This window comes from Lepus europaeus, chromosome 5 (assembly GCF_033115175.1).
Source record: "Lepus europaeus isolate LE1 chromosome 5, mLepTim1.pri, whole genome shotgun sequence".
NCBI lineage: Eukaryota > Metazoa > Chordata > Mammalia > Lagomorpha > Leporidae > Lepus > Lepus europaeus.
The window spans coordinates 24,759,129-24,786,335 of NC_084831.1; the positions used below are offsets into that span (position 1 = coordinate 24,759,129).

Below are 27,207 nucleotides of genomic sequence, written 5' to 3' on the forward strand. Positions count from 1 at the left end.
ACCTACTCGGGTGCGCGCGCAACCGGTGGAAGTCGGTCCCCGGCGGTGGGGGGCAGGGGTGGAGAGCGCTCTTGGGCCCCGCGGGGAACGATTCCGCGCGTCTGGATAGGCTGCGATGGCCGTTTCCCCGCCCACCCCGCCGCTCGGCGCGCTCCGATTGGTTGCTGTTGGCGCGAAGGTGCGCGAGTCGGGCCTCACGCAGGGGCCGCAGGAAACAATAGAGGCCGCGCGCGCCGAACGAGCGCCCGCAGCCTCCCCGCCCCTCCCGCAACGCTCGACCCCGGGATTCCCCCCGGCTCGTCCGCCCGCCATGGCCGACAAGGAAGGTGAGGTTGCCGGGGCCGCCTCAGGCGGGCGGGGGGTGCCGGGGCTGCGCCGTGGCCTCGGCTCGGCCTAAGAGTGAAGGCAGGCCCGACTTGGCTGAGCGCAGTCCCCGGCGACGGAGGCGCGAGGAGGGCGCTCCCCGCGGGGCGGCTAACGGCGCGCCGGGTCCTCAGGAGCGATGCCCGCCGGCGCGCGGCGGGGCTGGCGGTGGGGGCCGGCCGGTTGTTTGTCCCTCCTGGAGCTCGGGCTCTGTGGCCGGCGCGCCGCTCCCTGCCCCTCCCTGGGCCTCCTCGCCGGTCCCGCAGACTCCGCGGCGCCCCGAACGGGCGCCCAGGGCCGGAATGAGCTGGGGACTTCCGGCCCCGCGCGGGCGGAGAGGCGCGTCGGAGCCTCGGCCGGGGAGGTCGAGCCGAGTCGCCTCCATTTCAGTCAGGACGGGGCAGCGCGCCTGCCTCCACGCGCTAACTTAGTTTGCTTAAAAAAAAAACCTTTAGCAGCCTTTGACGACGCGGTGGAGGAACGTGTGATCAACGAGGAGTACAAAATATGGAAAAAGAACACCCCTTTTCTGTACGACTTGGTGATGACCCACGCCCTGGAGTGGCCCAGCCTGACTGCACAGTGGCTTCCAGATGTAACCAGGTGACAAGAATCTCTTGCGCGCTGTTTTGATGTCTCTTCGGAGTAGAGTCTCCCGTTGCTTTTTCTGTTCTCACTCCGGTCCGCCGGAGAGTGCACGTGATCCGAGGCTCTTGGGGACGTGTTTTCACCCCCCCCCCCCCGCCCCCCTTCGGAGGCCCAAAAGTAAGGCAAAATGTAACATTGTGTAATTTTCTTGATAAGAGAAAACAGACCGGCGTTGTCTTGCTCTGATACTGACTCGGGGAGTCGTGTTACAGCTGCAGTTGACCCAGTATTTAAAATCGTGTGAGATTTGTCAGCTTTCGGCAGTGTTATGATGGGTCGAGTCCTTGTAGCAAGACGTTTGGGATCTCATGTCACAGCCGATTACAAAGATGCCTGGCAGCTGCCTTCAGGGAGGGCAGGGTGTCGCTGAGGAGGCAAGTGGAAGCTGCTGAGAGCCGGTGGAGATAGTTGGGATGCGGAGGAAACACCTGTAAGGGTAGTTTTCCTGTAAGGGAGGGGGCATGGCGAAAGCCCTGTGGGTAGCTCTGATAGAGGAGATGAAATGTTGTCTAGTGTTACCCATGTGTCTGTTAGAATAATGGTTTTTCTGTTATAGAACATCTTCGCTTTTGATAATAACATTCTGACATTATTTTGTGTACTAAGTAAACTCTTCAAAATACATCTTTGCAAGTTAAAGTGTACCAAGCCTTTGACTATAGTGTAAAAAAAAAAGTTAAAAGTATTTGCAGAATGTGGATTATTAGACTATGATTCGGCTCAGTGAGTAATAAAAATTTAACAGTTTTTCTCTGTATAGCGACAAGGAGGCCCCATCCACTGGTTCATTCCTTAAACGCCCCTAACAGCCAGGCCTGGGCTAGGCTGAAGCTGGGAGCCAGGAACTCCATCCAGGTCTCCCACACAGGTGGCAGGAACCCACTCACCCGAGCCATCACCACTAGGAGCCATTGCCTCCTGTGGTATGCATGTACAGAGAGCTGAGACTCGAAACCAGGCATTCTGATATGGATGCCAGTATCCCAAGCTGTGCCTTAACTGTTGTGCCAAATGCCAGCCCCTTCTGTCTTTCTGTGTAAGACGGATGTTCTCGGCATTGTTTGTCAGTTCTGTGTGAAGGGGTATTTCTCAACCTAACTTCTGAGCTCTTGATTTTTTTTCAGCTGTCTTTTAGTGTCGTCTTTGAAGCATTTTACTGACTTCCCTAACTTGATATGTTCCAAACTGAATAATTCCTTCCACTGAGGTCCCAATTCAGTTTATTTTCTTTTTTGTCATAGTTGGCTTTGGTTGGACATTCTTAGGTTTTACCTTTAATCCACTTGACAGGCAGTTGATTGATAAGCCCTAATGAATTCTACTTGTGCAGCGTCTTCCCCAGGTAGACCAGGGATTCTCAAATTCTGATATGCATCATGATCAGCTGAAGATGTAAAACATTATTGTGCCCCACACCAGAGTTTCTGATTCAGTAAATGTGGGGTGGATCTAAGAATTTTTTTTTTTTTATTGGCACAGAAAGAGACAGAGATCTTATCTGCTGAGATACTCAAATGCCTTCAGTAGTTGGGACTGGGCCAGGCTAAATCCAGGTCTCCCACATCAGTGGTGTGGACTCCAGTACTTGAGCTGTCACCTGCTGCCTCCCAGGGTGCATATTAGCAAAAAGCTATATTGGAAGTGAAGAGAGCACTCACACCCAGACACTCTGCATGCCAGCTGCCTAACTGGCCTATTAAAAGCTTTACCAAATGCCTGCCCCTGTATTTCTAACCAAAATTCCCAGGTAATGCTGATGGTATTGGTCCTGGCACCACAGTTGAAGAACCTCTGCTTTGGGGGAGTGTGGTGCTGAAGGTTAAACTGCCAGTTGGTGTCCAGTCCCATATCAGAGTTTGAGTTCAAGTCCCTGCTACTTGACATCCAATCCAGCTTCCTGCTAGTGTACCCTGGGAAGCAGAGTGAATCATGGCTCAAGAGGTTGGGCCTCTGCCACTCATATGGGAGACCTGGGTGTAGTTTGAGCTCCTGGCTTCAACCTGACCCAGACCTGGCTGAAGCCATTTGGTTGTGAGCCAGCAGAGGGAATGTGGGGGGGTCGTGGCAAGGTGGCAGGGGCCCATGTGCTTTGACCATCTTCCATTCTGCTGCTTTCCCAGGCATATTAGCAGGAAGCTGGGTAAAAAGCAGAATAGCTGGCACACAACTGACACTCCAATATGGGAGCTGCATATAACCCACTGCACCACAGCATAGCCCCATAGACTTTTCCTAGGGTCATTCTTGGGTTTTGATTAAGTTAGAAAAAATGGAGGGACTGGCACTGTGGCATAGCAGGTTAAGCCTCTGCCTGGCGGCTCTGGCATCCTATATGGTGCCAGTTTGAGTCGTCTTGGCTGCTTCACTTCCAATCTAGCTCCCTGCTAAAGTGCCTGGGTAAGCAGCAGATCACCTTGAGCTCCTGTACCCGTGTGGGAGACCTGGAAGAAGCTCCTGGCTCACCCCTGGCCATTGTGGCCATTTGGGGAGTGAACCAGTAGATGGAAGATTGGTTTCTCTGTGTGTGTGTGTGTGTGTTTGCCTTTCAAATAGATCTTTTTTTTTAAATACTTAGAAAGTTTAACTTATGTGGTTCTTATACTCAGCTGTATGGAAAATGCATTAAAAGTAGAAAACAGGGGCAGGCATTTGGTCTAGCAGTTAAGACACTTGTATCTCACTTTGAAATTCTCTGGGTTTAATACCCAGTTCTGGCTCCAGCATCAGCTGGGAGAGAGGCACATTGATGGCTCAAGTGATTGGGTTCTTGCCACCCATGTGGGAGGCCTAGAATGAGTTTGCAGCTCCCAGCCTCAGCACAGCTCCACTGTGAGCATTTGAGAGGTAAGCCAGTGGATGGGAGTTCTGTGTGTGTGTGTGTCTGCCTCTCCAAAGGAGAATGGAAGCAGGCACATGGCATAGCAGTTGAGATGCCACTTGGGACACCAAATCCCTTGTCAAAAAGCCCGGGTTCAACTTCTGCTCATGTGCTTCTTGAGATACAGCAGATGATGGCTCAAGTAGTTGGGTCCCAGATACCCAAGTCAGAAACTTGAATTGAGTTCTTGGTTTCCCCAGTTTTGGCTTAACTTAACACTGGTTGTTGTGGGTACTTGGGGAATGAACCAGCAGATGGGAGATTGATACTGATATCTTTCTCTGCCTCTGCCTCTCAAATTAGTTTTTGAAAATGTTAATTTTTTTAAAGATTTATTTATTTGAAAGATGTTAGAGTTACACAGAGAAGGAGAGGCAGAGGGAGGGAGAGGTTTTTCATCTACTGGTTTATTCCCCAATTTGCTGCAACGGCTGGAGTTGCACTCATCCGAAGCCAGTGGCTTTTTCCTTGTCTCTGTGCAGGTGCCTGGGCCCATTGAGTTGGGCCATCTGCTGCTGCTTTCTCAGGTCATAGCAGAGAGCTGGATCAGAAGAGGAGCAGCCAGGACTTGAACCGGCACCCATGTGGGATGCCAGCACTGCAGGCGGCGGCTTTACCCGCTAAGCCACAGAACTGGCCCCAAGGGTTTTAGAAAGTAGGGAGCAGTTTTTTAGCCTAGTGGTTGAAATACCCATGTTCCACACTGAAGTGTGTGCGTTCAATTCCTGATTCCAGCTTCCTGCCAGTGTGTGCAGTGGTGATAGCCTAAGTAATTGGGTTCCTGCCATGCACATGGGAGTTCTGGATTGAGTTCCCAGCTTTAAATTCAGCCCTGCCCTAACAACCCCAGCTGTTGGAGGCATTTGGAGAGTAAACCAGTAGATGGGAGTGTGCTCACTGACGCCCTCCCCCATCTCTTCCTCCTTTTTCCTCTGTCCCTGTGGCTCTCAAATGAGGAAAAAAAAAAAGTGAAAAAGGTCAGAAATAAGGCTCTTAATGACTTTCTCCTGAAAACTTGGTTGTAATAGTGCCCTTTTGTGTACATTTATGTCTGTGTGATCTCTCTTGGTGTTACTTATTTGAATAGTAACCACATATTGATATTACAGACCAGAAGGAAAAGATTTCAGCATTCATCGACTTGTCCTGGGGACACATACGTCGGATGAACAAAACCATCTTGTGATAGCCAGTGTGCAGCTCCCTAATGATGATGCACAGTTTGATGCCTCACACTACGACAGTGAGAAAGGAGGTAGGAATCTTAAAGGTGAAAAAAGTAACAAGTTTTAGCTTTCATATCTTTGAATTACCATAAAAGGGATATGCAATTTGATAAGGTAACTTCTCAAGTTAGAAGCAACATTTAAGCTAGAAAAAAAACCATGTTTGTTATACCAAAAAAAAAAAAAAAAACATGTACTTGATTGTGCACCTTTGTTATACACTTTTCTCTACCAAAGGGCAGGGGCAGTGTTTGTATAATTGAAAGAAGCAAATAACAGCCATGTCTTATTGGCTGTGCCCTCTTACAGATGAGAGGTTGGCCTTGAAGAGATGAAGATTGGCTTGTGGGTGTGAGTAGATATAAGCAGTCTTACTCTTTGAATGAGTCAAGCACAGGTGCAGAGGCAGATGTTGTACAGTATGTTAAGCTGTGTCTTGGGTTACCCCATGCCAAACTAGAGTGCCTGCTTGAAGTACTGGCTACCTTGTACTTCCAATCCAGCTTCTTACTAATGTGCCTGGGAGGCAGCAGGTGATGGCCCTAGTATTTGAGTTTCTGCCACCAAATGAGACATAGATGCAGCTCATGGCTGTTGAGGGCTTTTGGTGAGTGAACCAGCAGATGGAAGATAAGTCTCTGGCCTCTGTTTCTTTCTGTCACACTGCCTTTCAGATAAATCAACCTAGAGGAAACGTATACATAGAGTATATAAACAGGCATCAAGAAACATGGGTCTGAATTACCCTTGCTATGTGTGATTGGTAGCAATCACTTAACCATGGCACTCACTGTGTATATGAAGTTAAATTTCAGTAAGCCATTTATATCCTATTTTTAGGAAATACCCTAAAGGTTTAAATGCTCTTGAAATGCTTACTCCTTCCTTTACAGAAGTGGGAATTGGTGTTTCTTTTATTATTAACATCAAAGTCAATCTTTTTTTTTTTTTATGTTTGCATGCCATGCTTCAAATCAGTTTTATTCTCTGAAGGGACAGGACACCAAAGATTAGTTTTTTACAGATGGCCAAGTGGGGACCAAATGCCCATCCCTATCATACCATTGGAAACATTGTAAATTGCATTACTCTTGTCATTTATCCACTATTCAAAGTCAAAATCTTTAGATAGAAAATGGGGTTCATTATTAAGACTTGTACTGTAAATAATTAATGTTGAATATTTCTAATCTTAGATTTCTCCTGAATAGAAGAATGAATTTTTATATCTTTAAGTTACTTACCATGATTGTAATTATATTTTTTGGTGATCTTGGGTTGTGTGTGTGTTTTGTCTTTTTGTTTTTTACATCCTTGTTTATTTGAGTGACAAGCTGAGAGGGAGAAAAAGACAGCCCTTCCATCCAGTGGTTCAGTCCCCACATGACCACAACAGATGGGACTAGGCCAGGCCAAAGCTAGGAGCCTGAAACTCAATCCAGGTCTCCCACTTGAGTGGTAGGGAACCAACTACTTGAGCCATTACTTGCTGCTTCCCAGGGTGTGCGTTAGCAGGAAGCTGGAGTTGGAGGCAGAACTGAGACAAGCCTAGGACTCTTGATTAGGAATGCAATTATCCCAAACTTTTTTTTCTTTTTTTAAAAAAAAAAATTTATATTAAGGCAACAAATTTCATGTGCTTCATAAATACAGTTTTATTTTAGATTCATTTTTATTTATTTGAAGTGCAGAATTACCGAGAGAGCGAGATCTTCCGTCTACTAGTTCACTCCCCCAAATGGCCACATGGCCAGGATGAAGTCAGGAGCTAGGAACTTCATCCAGATCTCCCACATGGATCCAGGGGCCCAAGCACTTGAACCATCCTCAACTGCTTTTCCCAGGTGCATTAGCAGGGAACTGGATTCGTCCAGCACCCATATGAGATGTTGGCGTTTTAGGCAGTGGCTTAATCTGTTATGCAATCGTGCCAGCCCCACATACACAGTTCTAAGGACATCATAATACTTCTCACCCTACCCTCCCTACCTCCAAACAGCATCTTAAACACTATACCAACTGTCTGCTACCACAGTATAGTTTTCAATTATTGAAAATTTAGCCTGGTTTGATGCACAGTCCAAGATACATTCAGAAAACATGACTTTGTGCTATTGACCGGAATGTAACTATATGGTAGGATTTTTAAAAATTTATTTTACTTATTTGAAAGACAGTTACATAATGAGGGCTTCCATCCTCTGATTCACTCCCTGAGTGGCCGCAATGGCCAGTGCTAAGCTAATCCGAAGCCAGGAGCTTCTTTCAGGTCTCCCACATGGGTACAGGGACCCAAACACTTGGGCCATCTTCTGTTTTTCCAGGCCATAACAGAGAACTGGACCAGAAGTAGAGCAGCCGGGGACTTGAACTGGCATCCATATGGGATGCCGGTGCTACAGGCCAGGGCTTTGACCCATTGCACCACAGCGCTGGCCCCAAAATGGGATTTTTATCAAATTATTCTCTAGATGGTCATCACTGAGGGGGAAGAACACTGAGCTTACTGGGATTAATGCCTGTTATGCCTCTAGCCAGCTGTGCAGGTTTGTTTTTTGTTTGCTTGTTTTTTATTTATTTGAAAGGCAGAGAAGAGGGAGAGAGACAGAGAAAGAGAACTTCCATCTGCAGGTTTACTCCCCAGATGGCCCCAACAGCCAAGGCTGGGCCAGGCTGACACCAGAAAGGACCTGGAACTCTGTCCAGGTGTCTCATGTGGGTGGCAGGGGCCCAACTACTTGGGCCATCATGCACTGCTTTCCCAGGTGCATTAGCAGGGATGGGAAGCACGTCAGCCAAGACTCAATTGACTGGGCAGCTTACCACAGTGCCAGGCCCTAACAGTGGTTTTGAGTAAATCATTTGACCTCTTTGCCCCATTCTGTTCAATAGGGTTGTTATGTAACATATATTTCATTGAGGATACAATAATTTTAAATACAAAACAGTGTGAAAGGCATTTTACCCTCCATAAGCCTATCTCCTAGAGATCACTTGTTAAATTGATAACTGTTTTCTGAAAGTTTTTTTTAAGATTGATTTATTTATTTGAAAGTCAGAGTTACACAGAGAGAGGAGAGGCAAAACGGGGAGGGGGGGACAGAGGGGAGAGGTCTTCCATCCGATGGGTCACTCCCCAGGTGGCCGCCATGGCCAGAACTGTGCTGATCCGAAGCTAGGAGCTTCTTCTGGGTCTGCCACGTAGGTGCAGGGGCCCAAGGACTTGGGCCATCTTCTACTGCTTTCCCAGGCCATAGCAGAGAGATGGACAGGAAGTGGAGCAGCCGGGCCTTGAACCGGCGCCCATATGGAATGCTGGTGCTTCAGGCCAGGGTGTTGACCCACTGCACTACAGTGCTGGCCCCTGAAGGATTTATCTCATGTATTGGATTACTCATTCAGCAGATAAGTTGAGTACTTAACTGTATAGCGAACATTTTTCTTAGTATAGTAGATACAGTATGCTATATATATATATATATATATATTTTTTATTTTATCTTATTGAGAATTATGTATGTGTTTGAAAGAGTTACAGAGAGAAGGAAAGAGAAAGAGTGAACTTCCTTCTACTGGTTCTCTTCCAAGTTAGCCTTAGTGGCCAGGGCTGGGCCAGACTGAAGCTGGGAGCGTCATCAGAGTTTACTATTTGTGTATAGGGGCCCAAGCAGTTGGGCCATCTTTTGCTACTTTCCCAAGTGCGTTAGCAGCAGGGAGCTGCATCAGCAGCAGAATAGCTGAGACTTGAACTGCTACCATGTGTGATGCTAGCACTCTAGGTAGCGACTTAACCCGCTACGCCACAGTGCTGGCCCCACGATATAAATCTGTAATTTGCTTTTCTGGTGTAATGTATCATGACTCTATTGTATACCATAATTAACCATCGCTTATTGATTGACAGTAGGTGATTTCCTTTTTTTTCCCCCAAAACAGTTCTTATGTGTAGACCTTGGATAGTTTCACTGTAGAAATAAGTTTTATATGAAAACAGTGCTGGATCAGAGGGCAAGACCAGTTTTAAATATACTTGATGCTGCCAGATTGCCATCCAAAGGATATTCACAATCTCACCTACAGGTTTTGTATTTATCTGTTCCCTTGCCAACATTATATGTAATAGCACCCAACCTCATTTTACTTCACTTTTTAATTTGTGATGATTAGCTTATTTTAAAGTATGTGCCTTTTGTTAATATCCCTTGAACTATCTAATTTTTTTGCTCATTTTTCCTTCTTGAGCTATCTCTCCTTGTATGGTAAATTACTCCCAAAAGATGCCGTTGACTTTTCCGAGTTCAACTTAAATTTTAAGTCTTAAATATTGTTTAGAGGCTATACATTTTAAACCGTCCAGCTTTCCTGTGATGTCCTTTTATGGTGTTCTTTGAAAGCCCTTCCCATACAAAGATTTCAGAGTACTCACCAGTTCTTCTTTTCAGTGCTTCGTTGTTGTTGTTTTTTTTTTTGTTTTGTTTTGTTTTGTTTTTTTTTTAAACCATTAAAACTTTTTCTTTATGATATTTGTTTTGGAGTTAGGCATGGAGTAGGAATCCAAGCTTTTCTCTTAAATGATAAGCAGATTTTTAAATATCAATTTTTTAAAGATGTATTTATTTGAAAGAGAGGAGAGTCAGAGGGATCTTCTATCCACTAGTTCAGTTCCCAAATAGCCACAATGGTCTGGGACCAAGCCAGGCCAAAGTCAGGAGCTTCATCAGGGTCTCCCACGTGGGTGGCAGGGATCTAAGGACTTAGGCCATCCTCTTCTGCTTTCCCAGGTGCATCAGCGGGACTCAGATCGGTGCACATACAGGATACCTGCTTTGCAGACAGTAGCTTAATTCGCTATGCCACAGCACTGGTCCCCAAATATCAAGTATTAACTAATCCATTTTACCTACTGGTTTGAGATGACATTTTTGGGGGGAAAAAACAAAAAAGATTTTATTTATTTGAGAGGGAGAGACAGAGAGAAAGGTCTTCCAGCCACTGGTTCATTCCCAAATGGCCAGATCTGAGCCAATCCAAAGCCAGGAGCCAGGAGCTTCTTCTGGGTCTCCCATGTGGGTGGCAGGGCCCCAAGCACTTAGGCCATCTTCCACTGGTTTCCCAGGCTACAAGCAGAGAGTTGGGTAGAGGAGCAGCTGGAGCGGGAACCAGTGCCCATATGGGATGTCACACTGTTTAACATGTGTGCCCAAATCTTTTTTTCTGGTAACTTTTTTTTGGTGTGATATCAAACCAGTTGCCTTTTATGTACTGAAGAGACCATTATCTTCATGATTTTATTAAATAGTTTTTTTAAGTGCCAGTTATATATATGATAATGACTATGTAAATCCCCTGTTTGATCCTCACAAAGTTTTCTTGTGACCCAGATTTTGTAACTTACCTCAGGGTTACAGGGTTTATCATCTCCCATTCCTTCCTCTTTATTTTTTGTGCCTCCCTTCCCCCATTCCTTCAAAATCTTTTTCAGATCAGTGGGTAGGCTTAGTGCTTGAAGGATATGGAATGATGGAGGCAGATGTCCTGATTAATGTCCCTTAAAGTGTGTGTTTCTTAGGTGATTGTTGGGAAGATAGCTTCCTACCTAAAAGGTGAAATGTCCTGGACGCTCGGATTTAACCGTTGATTCAATCTTACAGTTGATTACAATCTACTTAACCCCATTTGGTTTAAGGCAATTGCTGGCAGACAGTTTCAGAAGATCATTGACCTTCCAAAGTGCAAAGAAATAAAACTGCTTCTGTTTTGACATTAAGAAGAATCCATGTTTTTGTTAGAGCTAGCTTGGCTGTAATCAAGTTTTAAGCCCTTTAATGCAAAATTGTACCTCACACCCTTTACCAAGAATAAGTTTATTTTTAACAACTTTGTAGAATTGGTTTCTGTATTTTATTTGGGAGGCAGGAGGAGAAAGGAGAACTTCTATATGCCAGTTCATTCCCCAGAAGCCTACAGCAGCCAATTCTGACTGGCAGGGACCCAACTGCTCAAGCCATGCTGCCTCTCAGGACCTTATTAGCAAGGAATTGGAATTGGGAGTAGAGCCAGGACTCAAACCCATACCCTCCTCAATGTGACACCAGCATCTAAACCTGTGTCTTAACTGCTAGGCCAAATGCAGCCCCTATTTTTTCCCTTTTAAAAAAGAAATCTCAATTATGTAATAAACTTATATTGAATTATGATACAGATACTTTGGGTATTTGACTTAGGATGTTAGAACTTGCTTTTTTTTTTAAGATTTTATTTATGGCCAGCGCCTCGGCTCAATAGGCTAATCCTCCGCCTGCAGCGCCGGCACACCAGATTCTAGTCCCAGTTGGGGCACCGGATTCTGTCCCAGTTGCCCCTCTTCCAGGCCAGCTCTCTGCTGTGGCCCAGGAGTGCAGTGGAGGATGGCCCAAGTGCTTGGGCCCTGCACCCGCATGGGAGACCAGGAGAAGCACCTGGCTCCTGCCTTCAGATCAGCGCAGTGTGCCGGCCACAGCGCGCCGGCCGTGGCGGCCATTGGAGGGTGAACCAATGGCAAAAGGAAGACCTTTCTCTCTGTCTCTCTTTCACTGTCCACTCTGCCTGTCCAAAAAAAAAGATTTTATTTATTTCAGAGGTAGAGCTAGACAGAGAGAAAGGTCTTCCATCTGCTGGTTCATTCCCCAAATGGCTACAGTGGCTGGACCTCGGCTGATCCAGAGCCAAGAGCTTCTTCTGGGTCTCCCACACAGGTGCAGTGGCCCAAGGACTTGGACCATCCTCCACTGCGTATCCAGGCCATAGGCAGAGAGCTGGATCAGAAGTGGAGCAGCAGGGACACAAACCAGTGCCTATATAGAATGTTGGCGCCACAGGTGGAGGCTTAGCTTATTATGCCACAGGGCCAGCCCTGTTAGAACCTCTTAGTTTCAAAGGTTTATAGCCTTTTTTTATAACACTATATAGTGTTAGCAATCAAAATGTTGGCTCTTTGTGGTGCTATTATTGATTGGGAAGTACACATTAATGGCTTCTGGGACACTGGAAATATTTATTTTCATCTGAGTGGTCATCCCCCTGGTGCATACATATATAAAAATTCATCAGGCTACAGATTTGTGGACTTCTGTAATGTGTTATATCCTTTTGTTTTGATAGTATTTTATATGGAGAGAAATAGAAAGAAAATTGGACCTTAGTTTCAATTCAGTATATTGTGCATTGATAAGCCAGCCTTTTTTCCTGTTTCAAATTGGCCTGTAGCCAACTTGAACCTGGGAGCCCACTAATTATAGATAGATAAATCTTTGTCTATATGAAAGCTCAATTTTGAATTCTCCGAGCTGAATTCTTAATACTGTACTTTATGTTAGGGAGGATCATATTTAGTCTATGCCCAGTACTGAAATGACCATATTATGTAATGAAGTCTCTTGTTCTGTGCTGGCTTTTGCTTTTCCTGTGTTACTGGTGCCTCTTTTCAGGCATCATGCCTTCTCTGGCAGTAATGTGTTACAGGTGTGGACCTCCCTGTGCCTAAACTGGAAGTTCCGTAAGGAGGTATCATAATGCTTTTGTGTGCTTGTGGGGGGGGGTGTTAATCTGTTTTTTTCTCCCTTGGATTCTTTCTTGAAGTTTCATATTTAGCTTTTTAGCCTGTTTGAAACATTTGCTTTTCAGCTTGTAAAAGTTATTTTGAAATTAAAAGTTACCTAATACACCAACCATGTTACCTATCTACATTTTTGTGTTCAAAGATTTTTGTCCTTCAGTGAGTAACGCTTGTTTAGCAATGCTGATAGAGCATTTTTATTTACAAGTTAACTGTCATAGCTTCTTTGCCTTATAGAGAATGTATTTGAGAGTCAGAAAGTGAAGGCTTTTCCCATAATCATCAAGGCCTGGTCTAACACTTCTGAGCCTTTTAATATTTTATGCTGGCTTCTGTAATTCTTTGGCTGACCATTAACTATACCTTTGTTTTTATATTGCCTTATAATATTGCCTTATTGTTGAATATTTTATAATGGTATTTAGGTGAACTCTTGGATGCATATAGTAGTCAAAATGAGAATTTAAAGTGTTTTGTCTGGTCCATGCCTACCTGTTTTTATTTATTTATTTTTTGGATAGGCAGAGTGGACAGTGAGAGAGAGAGACAGAGAATGGTCTTCCTTTGCCATTGGTTCACCCTCCAATGGCCGCCGCGGCTGGCATGCTGCAGCCGGCATGTTTTATTTCAACCAAGGACATTGATTGGCAAGTGTAAATGGAGGTCAAGAAAATGGAATTAGCTGTTGGGGCTCTGTTGTTCCTCATTGGGCTAAAAGAAATGCTGTAGGGAAATGAGTGTGATGGTATTTCAGAAAGGTCACTCCAGGGCAGGTATTGTGGCACAGTAGGTTAAGCCGCTGCTTGGGACAACTGCATCCCATATTGGAGTGCCTGATTTGAGTCCCAGCTACCATACTTTTTTTTTTTTTTTTTAATAAGATTTATTTATTTGAAAGGCAGAGTTAGATCTTCTGTCTGCTGGGTCACTCCCCAAATGGCCGCAACAGCTGGAACTGGGCCGATCTGAAGCCAGGAGCCAGCAGCTTCTTCCAGGTCTCCCATGCAGGTGTAGGGGCCCAAGGATTTCAGCCATCTTCTACTGCTTTCTCAGGCCATAGCAGAGAGCTGGATCAGAAGTAGAGCAGCTGAGTCTCTGAACTGGTGCCCATATAGAATGCTGGTGGTGGCTTTACTAGCTGTGCCACAGCGCCAGCCCCTACCATGCACTTCTGATCAGCATTCCTGCTGATGTATCCGGGAAGCAGCAGATGATGGCTCAAGTACTTGGGTACATGCCACTCTCATGGAAAACCTAGATGGAGTTCTTAGCTTCAGCCTGGCCTAGCTCTGACTGTTGTAGGCTTTGGGGAAATGAACCAGCAATGGAAGATATTTATCTACCTCTCTCTCTCTCTGCCTTTCAAATAAATAATATTTTTTTAATGCTCAGAGTTGTATATGTTTAAAGATTTATTTATTTATCTGAAAAACAGAGCTTCCATTCACTGGTTCAATCCCCAAATGTCCACTGCTGCCAAGGTTTGGTCCGGGCCAAATCCGGGAGCCTTGAACTCCATCTAGTCTCTCATGTGGCTGGTAGGTACTCAAGTACTTGAATCATCTGCTGCTGCTTTCTCAGGCACATTAGCAGGGAGCTGGATTGGAAGCAGAGCGGCTGAGACTGGTCCTGTGTGGAATGCTGGCATCAAAAGCCGTGGCTTAACCCACTAATGCTAACCTCATTTTTTTTTTTAAGGTGGGAAGTGCCCCAAATTAGAGATTCAGGTGAATGGTATAAAAGGGACTCTTTAATGCTTAGTAAACTGTGTATTTAATGATTATTTAAATAGTAACTTGAGTTTTATTTATTTAGCATACTTGTAGTTTAAATGATACTTAAACTATTAAGAATCTCCTTTTGAAGTGGAATTGCTAGTTAATTTCAAATAGTGAGGCAGTGCTTCTTATTAAGTATTTAACTATGTACTTAGAGTGTAAAAGACCAACAAATGTCTAAATCACTTGTATACTGGCTTACTGATAAAAGTCCTTGTACTCTGGATGACATACCTAGAATAATTCCTGCTTTTTCCTCATTTGCACTTTATCTTAATGACAGAATTTGGAGGTTTTGGATCAGTTAGTGGAAAAATTGAAATAGAAATAAAGATCAACCATGAAGGAGAAGTAAACAGAGCTCGTTATATGCCCCAGAACCCTTGCATCATTGCGACAAAAACTCCATCCAGTGACGTTCTTGTCTTCGACTATACGAAGCATCCTTCTAAGCCAGGTACCTGCCCTTTTCTAGTCAATTGCAAATAATGAATCAAGAGTGGAAGTACATGGTTCCACTCATTCTGAGTTTATTTACTTATTATTGTTTGTATAATTTAACATTTCGTGATTTATATTACTACATAGATATGAATACATACATTTTTCCCTTTGTGCTTCTTGCCTTGTTTAAAATTTTTTTTTTTAAGCAGAATGACCATATACCTTAAGTATCATATATTTGGTCATAATGAATTCTATATTTTTAAATGTTAAACTTTAGATACCTTGATCCAGTCAGGTTGTGTTATGCTTAGTAGATCCAGAGAGTTGATGGAGTAGGTAATCTTGATGTGTCTCAACTCTGCAGACCCTTCTGGAGAGTGCAACCCAGATTTACGTCTCCGTGGACATCAGAAGGAAGGCTATGGACTTTCTTGGAACCCAAATCTCAGTGGGCACTTACTTAGTGCTTCTGATGACCACGTGTGTATCCTTCCCATTTGGGCTAATTACCAGTTGGATTTCTTTTGGGAGGTTTGTAAAGTAAAAAATTTGTATTTAATGGTTGATTTTACATTTAAGACCATCTGCCTGTGGGACATCAGTGCTGTTCCAAAGGAAGGAAAAGTGGTGGATGCGAAAACCATCTTTACGGGGCATACAGCGGTAGTAGAAGATGTTTCCTGGCATCTTCTCCATGAATCTCTGTTTGGGTCGGTTGCTGATGATCAGAAACTTATGATGTGAGTGGGATCCTTTTTTATTTTCCTCTGTGTGTTTCCTAAGTTATGTAGTTACCATTTCAAGTGTTTTTCTTATTTACTTTTTTTTTTTTTAAGTTGGGATACTCGTTCAAACAATACTTCCAAGCCAAGCCACTCAGTTGATGCTCACACTGCTGAAGTGAACTGCCTGTCTTTCAATCCATACAGTGAGTTCATTCTTGCCACAGGATCGGCTGACAAGGTCTGTTTTGTTTACTTTAAGAGAATATATAGGATTAATTTCCCCAGTATCGTTGGAATGTACATAGATCTTTTTAGTCACAGATTTTCTTGAAAAAAATTTTATTGTTCTTGTCCTTTTCCTTTTGTATGTAGACTGTTGCCTTGTGGGATTTGAGAAATCTGAAACTGAAGTTGCATTCCTTTGAATCACATAAAGATGAAATATTCCAGGTAAGAAACACCAGTGTTACTAAATATTTTTTAAAAAAATTATTTATTTGAAAGTCAGAATTACAGCAATTGGCAGCAATGGCCGGAGCTGCACTGATCCAAAGGCAGGAGCGAGGAGCTTCTTTCAAAACTCCCACACAGGTACAGGGGCCCAAGGACTTGAGCCATCCTCCACTGCTTTCCCAGGCCACAGCATAGAGCTGGATCGGAAGCAGAGCAGCTGGGATACGAACCGGCATCCCTGTGGGATGCCGGCACTGCAGGCAGAGGCTTTACCTGGTATGCCATGGCGGCAGCCCCAATATTTATTTATTTATTTATTTATTTATTTTTGACAGGCAGAGTGGACAGTGAGAGAGAGAGACAGACAGAAAGGTCTTCCTTTTGCCGTTGGTTCACCCTCCAATGGCCGCTGCGGCCGGCACACTGTGCTGATCTGAAGGCAGGAGCCAGGTGCTTCTCCTGGTCTCCCATGCGGGTGCAGGGCCCAAGCACTTGGGCCATCCTCCACTGCCCTCCTGGGCCACAGCAGAGAGCTGGCCTGGAAGAGGGGCAACTGGGACAGAATCCGGCGCCCCAACCGGGACTAGAACCTGGTGTGCTGGCACCGCTAGGCGGAGGATTAGCCTGTTGAGCCATGGCGCCGGCTAAATTTTTTTTTCTTAAAAGACTTATGTATATTACTGGGCACACTTGTGCTTTATCCGGTGCATAAAATAATAGGGATCTTTTCTTTATGCCTGTACTAACATCTCTGGAAACTAGAGTTTTTCCTCCAGTTGTGTTGTGTTTTGTTATATATATTTATATACACACACACACACACAGAAATGTTATTTCTTTGAGTTTGGATTTTGGTTGGGTTTTGTTTTAGACTGATTTATTTATTTGAAAGAGAAAGAGCTTCCATCCACTGGTTCACTCCCCCAAATGGCCTCAGCAGCCAGGGCTGGACCAGGCTGAAGCCAGAGACCCAGACTTGGGCCGGGATTCAAGCTCTACCCATATTGGATGACAGCATCAACTTAACTCGCTGCACTGTGTAACACGATGCTCTTGCCCCCTCTCTCCCTCCCCTGTGCTATCAAACTGTATTTTGGCCACCTACAATCTTAGGGTATTAGTGTCTGATTATTTTCACAGCTTTAGTCCTGACACTTAATTGTTTTATTTCCATTCATTCATCCTTTATAGCTCCTGGTTTTCTGCCTAAGATTTATTTATTGAAAATCAAAGTTACAGAGGGGGAGAGAGAGAGTGCGTGCGTCTTCCATTTGCTGTTTCACTCCCCAGATGGGCGCAACAACCAGTGTTAAGCCAGGCTCAAGCCAGGAGCTTCTTCTGGTTTTCCCTAGTGGGTGGCAGGGGCCATCTTCTGCTTTTACCAGGGAACTGGATCAGAAGGGGAGCAGCTGGACACAAACTGCCACCACACAGAATGCAGTCAAGTGCTCTTGTCACAGGCAGCAGTCTTACCTACTGCACTGCAACACCAGCCTTGAATACAGCTTTCTTTTTAAGACTTGTTTTTTTTATTTATTTTAAAGGCAGAGTGACATAGAGAGATCTTCATTCACTGGTTCATTCCCCAAAGGCCACAACAGCTAGTGCTGGGCCAGGTTGAATCCAGGAGCTTCATCTGGGTCTCCACGTGGAAACAGGGACCGAAGGACTTGCGCCATCTTCCACTACTTTCCCAAGTGTATTAACAGTGAGCTAGATTGTAAGTGGAGCAGCCAGGACTCCAGCTGGCTCCCATATGGGATGCCAGCCCCCGGTTTAGCTTTTTAAAAATTACTTTGAAAGGCAGAACAACGGAGAGGGATCTCTCATTCTCTGGTTCATTCCTTACATGCCCACAATTGCCACAGGTATGCCAAAACCAGGATCCAGGAATAACATATAGGTCTTCCCCATGGATGACAGGAACCTACTGGGTACTTGGGCCATCATCCAGTGTCTCCTGCGCTCATTAGTAGGAAAGTGGATCAAAAGCATAGTGTAAGGCCAGCGCCGTGGCTTAACAGGCTAATCCTCCGCCTTGCGGCGCCGGCACACCGGGTTCTAGTCCCGGTTGGGGTGCCGGATTCTATCCTGGTTGCCCCTTTTCCAGGCCAGCTCTCTGCTACGGCCCGGGAGTGCAGTGGAGGATGGCCCAAGTGCTTGGGCTCTGCACCCGCATGGGAGACCAGGAGAAGCACCTGGCTCCTGGCTTTGGATCAACGCGATGCGCCGGCTGCAGCGGCCATTGGAGGGTGAACCAATGGCAAAGGAAGACCTTTCTCTCTGTCTCTCACTATCCACTCTGCCTGTCAAAAAATAAAATAAAATAAAAAACATAGTGTAGCCAGGACTTGAACTGACATGGAATATGGAATATGGGTGCAGAGTTCCAAGCAGTTAACCATCTATGACATCACCAGCCTCTTGCTCCTTTATAATAAAGTCGTTTGACTCAGCTCAACAAATTCATTTACTGTATTCAAAGTTTATTGCCAAGGCACTGTGAGGGAGATACAGTGTAGTTTTTGCATTGTTTTAAATTTGGTAGTGAAGAAAGAGCTATTTAGAAATTATTATAATAAAAGGCTTTGTTATGTGTTGAGGAAGTGAGGATAGTCAAGGTTAATTCTGGAGGGCTTCAGGTAAGATGTGCTGCTACATAACGCAACATAGTCTGTTACCTTATTTTCTACTCCAGTCTACTCTAATAAGTCATTTTTGCCCTATTTCTTTGTCTTTGTTTATAATGGTGTTCTTGCCTGAAGAGTATTCAGATTCTTCCCTAACTGCTGGTCAGTAATGCTTTCTCTGTACCATGAAGCTAACACTTTCTTTCCAAACAGTATCAGGATATGTGATTGTTGCATTTATCGTAGTTGACTTTTGTCTAACTATAATAAAGTCATTGCTGTTTGTTTTAGATATTTTTTAATGGGAGTCTTTTTAATTAACTAATTTGAGGGCGGAGCATCAGAGAAAAAGAGTTTGCATCCACTGGCTCACTCCCCAAATGGCCGCAACAACCAAAGCTGAGCCAGGTACTTGGGCCATCTTCCACTGTTTCCCAAGCATTCTCAGGAAGATCTGGAGTAGAGTAGTTAGGACTCCAACCAGCACTCTGATATGGGATGCTGGCATCACAAACGGTGGCTTAAATACTATGCCACAATGTTGGCCCCAGTAGGAGTCGTTTTTAATCCTTATGTGTGATATGGAATTCATAAGTAATTGGGAAAACAATTATATATGCCATCTGTACTTTAGTTCTTAGTTCACAATTGGATTGCATTTGGCTAGAGATCAGTTATAGAATCATAATAGATAAGATGTAATCTCAAATATGAGGGTTGGGTGTTTGACATAGCAGTTAAGTTGCCACCAGGAACACTTGCATCCTGTATCCCTGGCTCCATTTCTTCCAGCTTCCTGCTAATGCAAATCCTGTGAGACAACAGATGATGGCTCAACTACTTGGGTCCCTGCTGCTACCCACTTGGAAATACAATTTTAGGTATTTTTCCCCTTGGTATTTCTAATTCTTGGCTTTTCTACTTTCTTCATTTTTGTGTGTAGGTTCAGTGGTCACCTCACAACGAGACTATTTTGGCTTCTAGTGGTACTGATCGCCGACTGAATGTCTGGGATTTAAGGTAAGTCTTATATTAGCCCCTCCTTGCATAGTGTTTTATTTACACAGGTAGTTGAAATGAATCTGTTTTGACTTTTCAAATTATCTTTATGCTAGTAAAATTGGAGAGGAACAATCCCCAGAAGATGCAGAAGATGGGCCCCCAGAGTTGTTGGTATGTTGCGAACTTTTGAGTCTTATTGAAATAGCAAGTAATTTAATGTGCCCAGGATACATTTCATATCTTTGTTTTTCCTTTTCAGTTTATTCATGGTGGTCACACTGCTAAGATATCTGACTTTTCCTGGAATCCCAATGAACCTTGGGTGATTTGTTCGGTGTCAGAAGACAATATTATGCAAGTATGGCAGATGGTAAGTGTTGGGTCATTTATTTATAGAAGCTTAGATAAATGAGAGGTAGCATCATCTCATACATGGAGTCTTCAAGAAATCTATGGGCTACATATTGTGAAAAAACTGAATTTCAATGTTTCTGCACAAAAATAAACAGCTTTTTATTTAAAAAGATTTATTTGGTTTAAAAGAGTTACAGAGGAAGATCAGTCTTCCATCCACTGGTTCACTCCCCAGATGGTCACAGCAGCCAGGGTTAGGCCAGTCCATTTCCCTGGACGTGGGTCCAGGGACCCAAGCAGTTGGGCCATCCTCCGCTGCTTTCCCAGGCATATTAGCAGGGTGCTGGATTGGAACTGGTGCCTTTATGGGATGCTGGCATCACAGGCAGCAGCTTAACTCACTATGCCACAATACCAGCCACAACTTAGCTGTTTAATTCTATTTTTCCATAAGCTTTTTATGGTACCTTCTTATATGCCTCACAAATGCAAGAATAATCTTCAGTTTACTCCCAGATATGACTTTAGTACCTGCATATATTTTGTCATTTCCATCTGCCTGTTCTTTACCTTTATCTGGTTGTCTCACTGGTGTTTCAAATTCAGCTAAACAAAACCAACCTTTCCCTTTCCTGCTTTTCATTCCCCTTTCTTCCTCCTGACTGCTGTTTTCTGTATAGCTCCAGTGTTTCCCCAAGTTAATCAGACTTCCTCAAGAGTTCTCCATGTCTGGTAATCTTTAGATCTACCTCACTTGCTACATTCGAAACAGTCTTCTCTGCAGTGTTTCTCCCATCTGTCTTCATTGCACAGATGTAGACATACATACCCAGAGGAGGTGTATAGGATCTCACAGCATCGAATACTACAGTTTCTTTATGAAACCTATCTAGACATCAAAAACATTCCTACTTCTGTGCCCAAGTTTAGGTTGTTGCCCTTAACATTTTCAGAGCACTTAGAAATTAATAAAATAACTGTAATGTACAGTAGTATTTAAAAACTTGCATTCTGGAGATGGATGGCAAATTGTTATACAACATTTTGAGTGTGTTTAATGCCACTAAAGTGATCGCATAAAATGGCTAAGATGGTAAAATGAGGAATTTGAGACAGAGCATGCTCACATCTGCTGGTTCATTCTCCAGATTTCTACAGTGACACAGGCTGGGCCAGACCAAAGTTGGGAGTGAGGGACTAAGTCCAAATCTCCCACATAGATTCTAGGAATCCAATTAATTGAGCCATTGTTGCTACCTTACAGGGTAAGCATTAGCAGGGAACTGTATTCAGAAGCAAAGCCACGACTCAAACCCAGGCACTCTTGATAAGGCACATGGGTGTCTTAACTACTATGCTAAATGCTTGCCCTATTATGGATATTTTAGTAATTGCTGGGGGACTGTTGTAGGAACTTGAACTAGGTCCTTTCCAAGACCATCACTTCTAGTTCATTACTTCATCACTTCATCCAAGTTTTTTTGGTTAAGGAATTGTTGTAGTATAATAAGAAGTATATATTTAGTCTTTGTCCCAGTTCTTAGCACAGCTCCTAAAAAAAAAAAAAAAGTGAGCTTTCCAGAATGATGGTTATCTTTTGTCATTCATAATGATCCTCTTTGGATCCCACTTGAGTAAAACTATAGGGCCTCTGGGTAACCTCATTTTGAAGCTTATTAGAAAGACCAGAAGCTGGCATTTTGGAGTGGCCAGTTAAGCTGCTGCTTTGGGAAGGGTGAGGGGTTGTTGGAAATTCAGCTCTATAAATTTGCTGTGCATCTGGGTTGGTAAATACATTGATTTAACGGGAGGATGGCATGCCCTGATATTTCGTGGAAACTGAGCCCCCTCCCTGCCCTCCCTTTGGCATCTCTTCCATTTGATTCTAAAGTTGGATTCTCTGTCTTATAAACCAATAATCAATGGTACTTTCCTGAGTCAAGAGTGAGCAGAAGTCAGAGCCCCCAGAGTTGATAGATGGCATACAAGTAGTCTGGGGACCCAGGACTTAACAAGTGGCCTCTGAGTTGAGGGGGAGGGTCTTCTGGGCCTGAGCAGGATTGAGTGGTGTCAAGTCATGCACCATATAGACCTGGGAAATCATTTGGTCTGTTCCTGCCAAGGCAACTGCAGCCAGGACCCAAAATTCAGTAAATCTGTACCAGGCAAATTAAGTTAACAATTTTGCATGGCCTGCTAATGATGTTATAGATGTCCTAATGGTGCTTGGCAGAGACAAAAGATTCCCCGACCTTATACCTATATAGAGTCTGATGCTGTCATTGTTTTTCTTACAGCCTACCCTAGCCCTAGGCACCCATCAGTCCACTTTGTGGATTTGCCTATTTTGGACATTAAAGAAATCACATACGGTGATTTGTACTTTCTGATTGCTAGATAATCCATTGTAGGCATATATCATTTATTCACTGATCAGTTGATAAGCAGCTGAATATTACTGCTATCTGGTTAAAGGATTCAGGAATGTTGGTTATCAAAGCAGTAACCAAACTTCAGTTTTGAGGGCCTGTGGGCCAGGTGCTTGTTTTTATTGAAACACAGCTGTGCTCATTCAAACATGATTCATTCCCATTATAGTTCATACCTATTATGGCTGCTTTTATCCAACAACAGCATAGTTGTTTAGTTGGAACAGAATGTCCATGGCTCACAAGCCTAAAATATTTATCTCGTTTCCTGTTCTTCTATATTATGGGAATGCTGCCTTTTTCTTACTTTAGTAAATATTCTTTGCTCTTTTTCTTGTTTTCGGACAGGCAGAGAACATTTACAATGATGAAGATCCTGAAGGAAGTGTGGATCCAGAAGGACAAGGATCCTAGACGTATCTGCACTTCTTGTGACTTTAAGCTCCCCTTTTTTTCCTCTCAACCCTGAGATTGACTTAACACTGGTTTTGAGACACACAGACTTTGTTCTGCTACCCCTCTGTAATAGGTACCACTGACAATGCTATTAGCCCAAGCAGTGGGCAGTTTTCTAATGTTAACTGCGGAACTTGATTCAGCAAAGCCACAAACTTAATATTTAAACTTTCTTCAGGAATTTTGTAGTAACAAACCCAGGTCTAAAGTAGCCACAGAGGGGAATATTGTGTGTGATTTTTTTTTTTTCTTCTTACACTATATCCCCGAGTTTTTCAGATTCATTTAATGGTAGAGCAAGGAATAGAGCCAACTGAGGTAGGTGTCTGAGCCATGAAGTTTAAATAATGCAAGTTGTCATTTTTATTCAGGAAATAGGGGAGATTCAAGTCATAGGTTCCTACTCTAAAATCTTCACACCTGACTTTCCAGGATGCACATTTTCCTACATAAACCAGTCTCCTGGTTTCTTCAGTTAAGTTGAAATTACATGTTCCTCTTTCTCCATATATTTTTGCTCATTAGTGTATTTCTTGAGCTGTTTTCATGTTATTCCTTTCCTTTCTGTGAAATGGTTTTTGTGTTTTGTTTTTTTAAACTTGGGACCACCAAGTTGTAAAGATGTATGTTTTTACCTGACAGTTGTGCCACAGGTAGGCTGTCAAGTTGAGAAGAGTGAATCGATAGCTTGTATTTGTTTTTAAATTTAAATTAATCCTTGATAAAAGTGTTTTGTTTTTTTTTAGGAGTTAGTCCTTGACCACTAGTTTAATACCATCTCCACTTTGGGTGACCTGTTTCACCAGCAGGCCTGTACTCTCCATGACTAACTGTGTAAGTGCTTATAATGGAATAAATTGCTTTTCTACATAACCTCATGCTGATGGGTTTTATTTAGTATATATCAGTCTGTTTTCAAGAAGAGTGGTTTATATTAGGGTTATTTTCCATGATCTTTGATTGTCAAGAATAAAATTAAATATAATAGACCCCAAGTTGGGGCTGGAACTGTGGCACAGCGAGTTAGTCATGGCTCACAGTGCTAGCATTCCATATGGGTGCCAATTTGAGTCCTAGCTGCTTCACTTCCAATCCAGCTCCCTGCTAATGAATGTCTAGGAAAACAGTAGAGGATGGCCCAAATTCTGGGCCCCTGCACCCATGTGGGAGACCCAGAAGGAGCTCCTGGCTTTAACCTGGCCAGCCTAGTTGTGGCAGCCATTTGGGGAGTGAACCAGCAGATGGAAGATCTGTCTCAGCTTCTCTCTTTAACTCTGCCTTTCAAATAAGTTACATGCTTTTAAATAAAATAGAGCCCAAGCTATAGAAAAAAGCTTTACTCCTTCCCAGGGAAAGTGAAAGACATAAAACATGAAATTAGAGGTGCACAGATCAGTCTTTGGTGAAATCGCATCTTTTTAAAATCTGTTCTTAGCTACATGGATTTTCCAGAAGTGTCAGAGGCAGTGTGGTAAGATTTAAGGCATAATTCAAATTTGGAAAAGATACTTGAATCTTTTCTCAGAGAGGTTGAATCTCCCCACTGTGTGTTTCACTGAGGTCTATCCTTAGAGGCTATAAGGAATCAGTTCTGAAAATCTTTATCACCAAGTACCATAACTAGTAACTCCATTTTTGGTTGTTTTTTTTTTTTTACACCGAGTAGATCATTCTGATACAAAACCACTTAAGATCTTTCTGGAAATCTGAAGAGACCTAACACTGGGTTCAAAATTATATTGGTTCCTTTCCAATTCTAGTGTTAAAATATACTAAAGTTATCTTGATACTATTTTAAGAGTATATATGAGTCATCACAGTCTAAGAAAAAGTAAACTTTTAAAAGGAGTTGATAACACGGCACAAAAGAATTCAAATTATAAGCCTACATAACAAAAATTGGCTCCTTTTGGACCCCACCCGTGCCTCCCCAAAGTTTTTGAATTTGGGTTAACATCAGGCAAGATACATTCTTTACAATACTGTAAGAGGTATCCATACATTCATCCGTTGCTCAGCATGTGTGTGAGGTTTGCTGCTGGAGGCAGGATGCTCATGTTCCTCTGGTCAGTGCACTGACATCAGTACCTGCAGCTATGAGACAGTCCAGCTAAGAGTTGACTGATGTTCTGCCTCCAGCCAACACAAGAATCATTGTAAATAGGTCAGCCAGCATTTGTAACTTTTACAGGGTGAATTTCTTGCCAAGTCTGTGGCACTTGTCTGTTTGGAGAAAAGTATATCCAAAAGGTACTTAGTGATCCTTTGCTAAGAAGGTTGGTTTGTTGTTTCTGGGTTACAGATTCGGCAGTACATTTCTAAACAGCCCCTGTAAGATTGAGAGGGAAAAAAAAATAAATTTACACTTTGTGCAACTTGAAATAGTATAGTAGAAAGTTTGTAACAGTGAACTCCCAAGGTTTAGAAGATGCAGGTTTGTGTTCCATCTGATCAGGTCAGGGCTGACTTTTTATTGGCAAATATATGGGTGCCTCCTATTTGCAAAACTGAATGGTAATAATCTATTTGATGCAAAGGAATAAAAATTTTCTTTAACCAGGCTAACTTAAGTATTACAATGCCTGAGATTCTGTAGTTTGATTTCTTTGAAATAATCCTCATCTTTCTCTGTTGCACTTTAAATCTGATCCACACAAAGATGTTTAGCAGTTGATTGTCCTCAATTGCAAGATTAAAATAATCTCTGAATAAGTAAAATGAATTACAGCTCAATAAATCTGTAAACAAATCCTAGAAAATTAGGAAAAGCATAAATTGGTTATTTGTGAATTTGCAACCAAGATGGAAATTTACTAGGGAATGAATATTATGAGCAACTGTATAATATACCACTTGACACAAGCTTTTGTCTTTTTTTTTTTTTTTTAAAGGTGTATTTACTTGAAAGGCAAAATCATCTTTTAATGATCACAACAACCAAGGTTGAGCCAGTCCAAAACCAGGGGCCAGGAGCTTCTTCCAAATCTCCCATGTGGGTCCAGGGGCCCAAGCACTTGGGCCATCATCTGCTTTCCCAGGCATATTAGCAGGGAGCTGGATGGGAAGTGAGGCAGCTAGGTCTTGAACTGGCACCCATTCCTATCTTCATCTAAAGAACAGGACTTTATGGGGGTACTTCAGAAAGTTAACAGCATTTAAAGAACAGTAATTCTGGAGCAAGCGTTGTGGCCCAGGAGTGTGAGCTACCACTTGGGATGCTTGCATCCCATGTCAGTGTGCCTAGGATCAAGTCCTGCCTCTGCTTCTGATCCACTTTCCTGCTAGTTACCTGAGAGGCAACAGAGATCTGGATAGTTTCTGTTCCTGGTTTTGCCTGGTCACACCCAAGCTGTTGCAGGCATTTGGGCAGGAACCAGTAGATGGAAAATCTGTCTTACTCTCTCTGTCACTCTGCCTTTCAAATTAGTAAATACATTTTATTTTTATTTATTTATTTATTTTTTGACAGGCAGAGTGGATAGTGAGAGAGAGAGACAGAGAAAGGTCTTCCTTTTTGCCTTTGGTTCACCCTCCAATGGCTGCTGCGGCCAGCGCATCTCGCTGATCCGAAGCCAGGAGCCAGGCGCTTCTCCTGGTCTCCCATGCAGTTACGGGGCCCAAGGACTTGGGCCATCCTCCACTGTCTTCCCGGGCCATAGCAGAGAGCTGGCCTGGAAGAGGGGCAACCGGGATAGAATCCGGTGCCCCAACCGGGACTAGAACCTGGTGTGCCGGTGCCGCAAGGCGGAGGATTAGCCTGTTAAGTCATGGCGCCTGCCAGTAAATACATCTTTTAAAAAAAAAAAACTGGCTGGCGCTGTGGCTCAATAGGCTAATCCTCTGCCTGCAGAGCCGGCACACGGGTTCTAGTCCCAGTCAGGGCGCCGGATTCTGTCCTGCTTGCCCCTCTTCCAGGCCAGCTCTCTGCTGTGGCCAGGGAGTGCAGTGGAGGATCCTGGCTCCTGCCTTCAGATCAGCGCGGTGCGCCGGCCGCGGCAGCCATTGGAGGGTGAACCAACGGCAAAGGAAGACCTTTCTGTCTGTCTGTCTCTCTCACCACTCTGCCTGTCCCCCCCAAAAAAAAAAAGGTTCTTTTTGTTTAGGGGTGGGTGTTTAGCCTAGTAGTCAAGACACCCACACTTCACATTGGAATACCTGGGTTCAGTACCTACTCTGGCTCCTGCTTCCTACAAATACAGACCCTGGGCGGCGACAGTGATGGTT

The 27,207-nt window shown here is 43.7% G+C and overlaps 2 protein-coding genes across 5 annotated transcripts in view; one reads left to right on the forward strand and one right to left on the reverse strand.

Moving 5' to 3' along the window:
• Positions 1–211: 211 nt before the first annotated feature.
• RBBP4 (RB binding protein 4, chromatin remodeling factor) lies at positions 212–23,856 on the forward strand. 2 transcript variants are annotated; one of them, XM_062190893.1, is made up of 12 exons: positions 212–326; positions 822–966; positions 4,999–5,144; positions 14,771–14,944; positions 15,299–15,414; positions 15,514–15,674; positions 15,771–15,897; positions 16,032–16,109; positions 19,686–19,762; positions 19,858–19,915; positions 20,004–20,114; positions 22,876–23,856. In XM_062190893.1, the coding sequence occupies exons 1-12, from the start codon at positions 311–313 to the stop codon at positions 22,939–22,941; spliced, it is 1,275 nt and encodes a 424-aa protein (XP_062046877.1). In that variant the 5' UTR covers positions 212–310; the 3' UTR covers positions 22,942–23,856. The 2 variants fall into 2 exon arrangements, with proteins under 2 accessions (XP_062046877.1, XP_062046875.1); XM_062190891.1 differs by having other exon boundaries at positions 213–326; positions 819–966.
• SYNC (syncoilin, intermediate filament protein) overlaps positions 23,714–27,207 on the reverse strand; it is a 28,983-nt gene continuing 25,489 nt past the window's right edge. For all 3 annotated transcript variants that reach the window (XM_062190890.1, XM_062190889.1, XM_062190888.1), the window contains one exon: positions 23,714–25,312. In XM_062190890.1, coding sequence (XP_062046874.1) covers positions 25,280–25,312 — 33 coding nt within the window. In that variant the 3' untranslated portion in view covers positions 23,714–25,279. The remainder of the gene's footprint in view (positions 25,313–27,207) is intronic.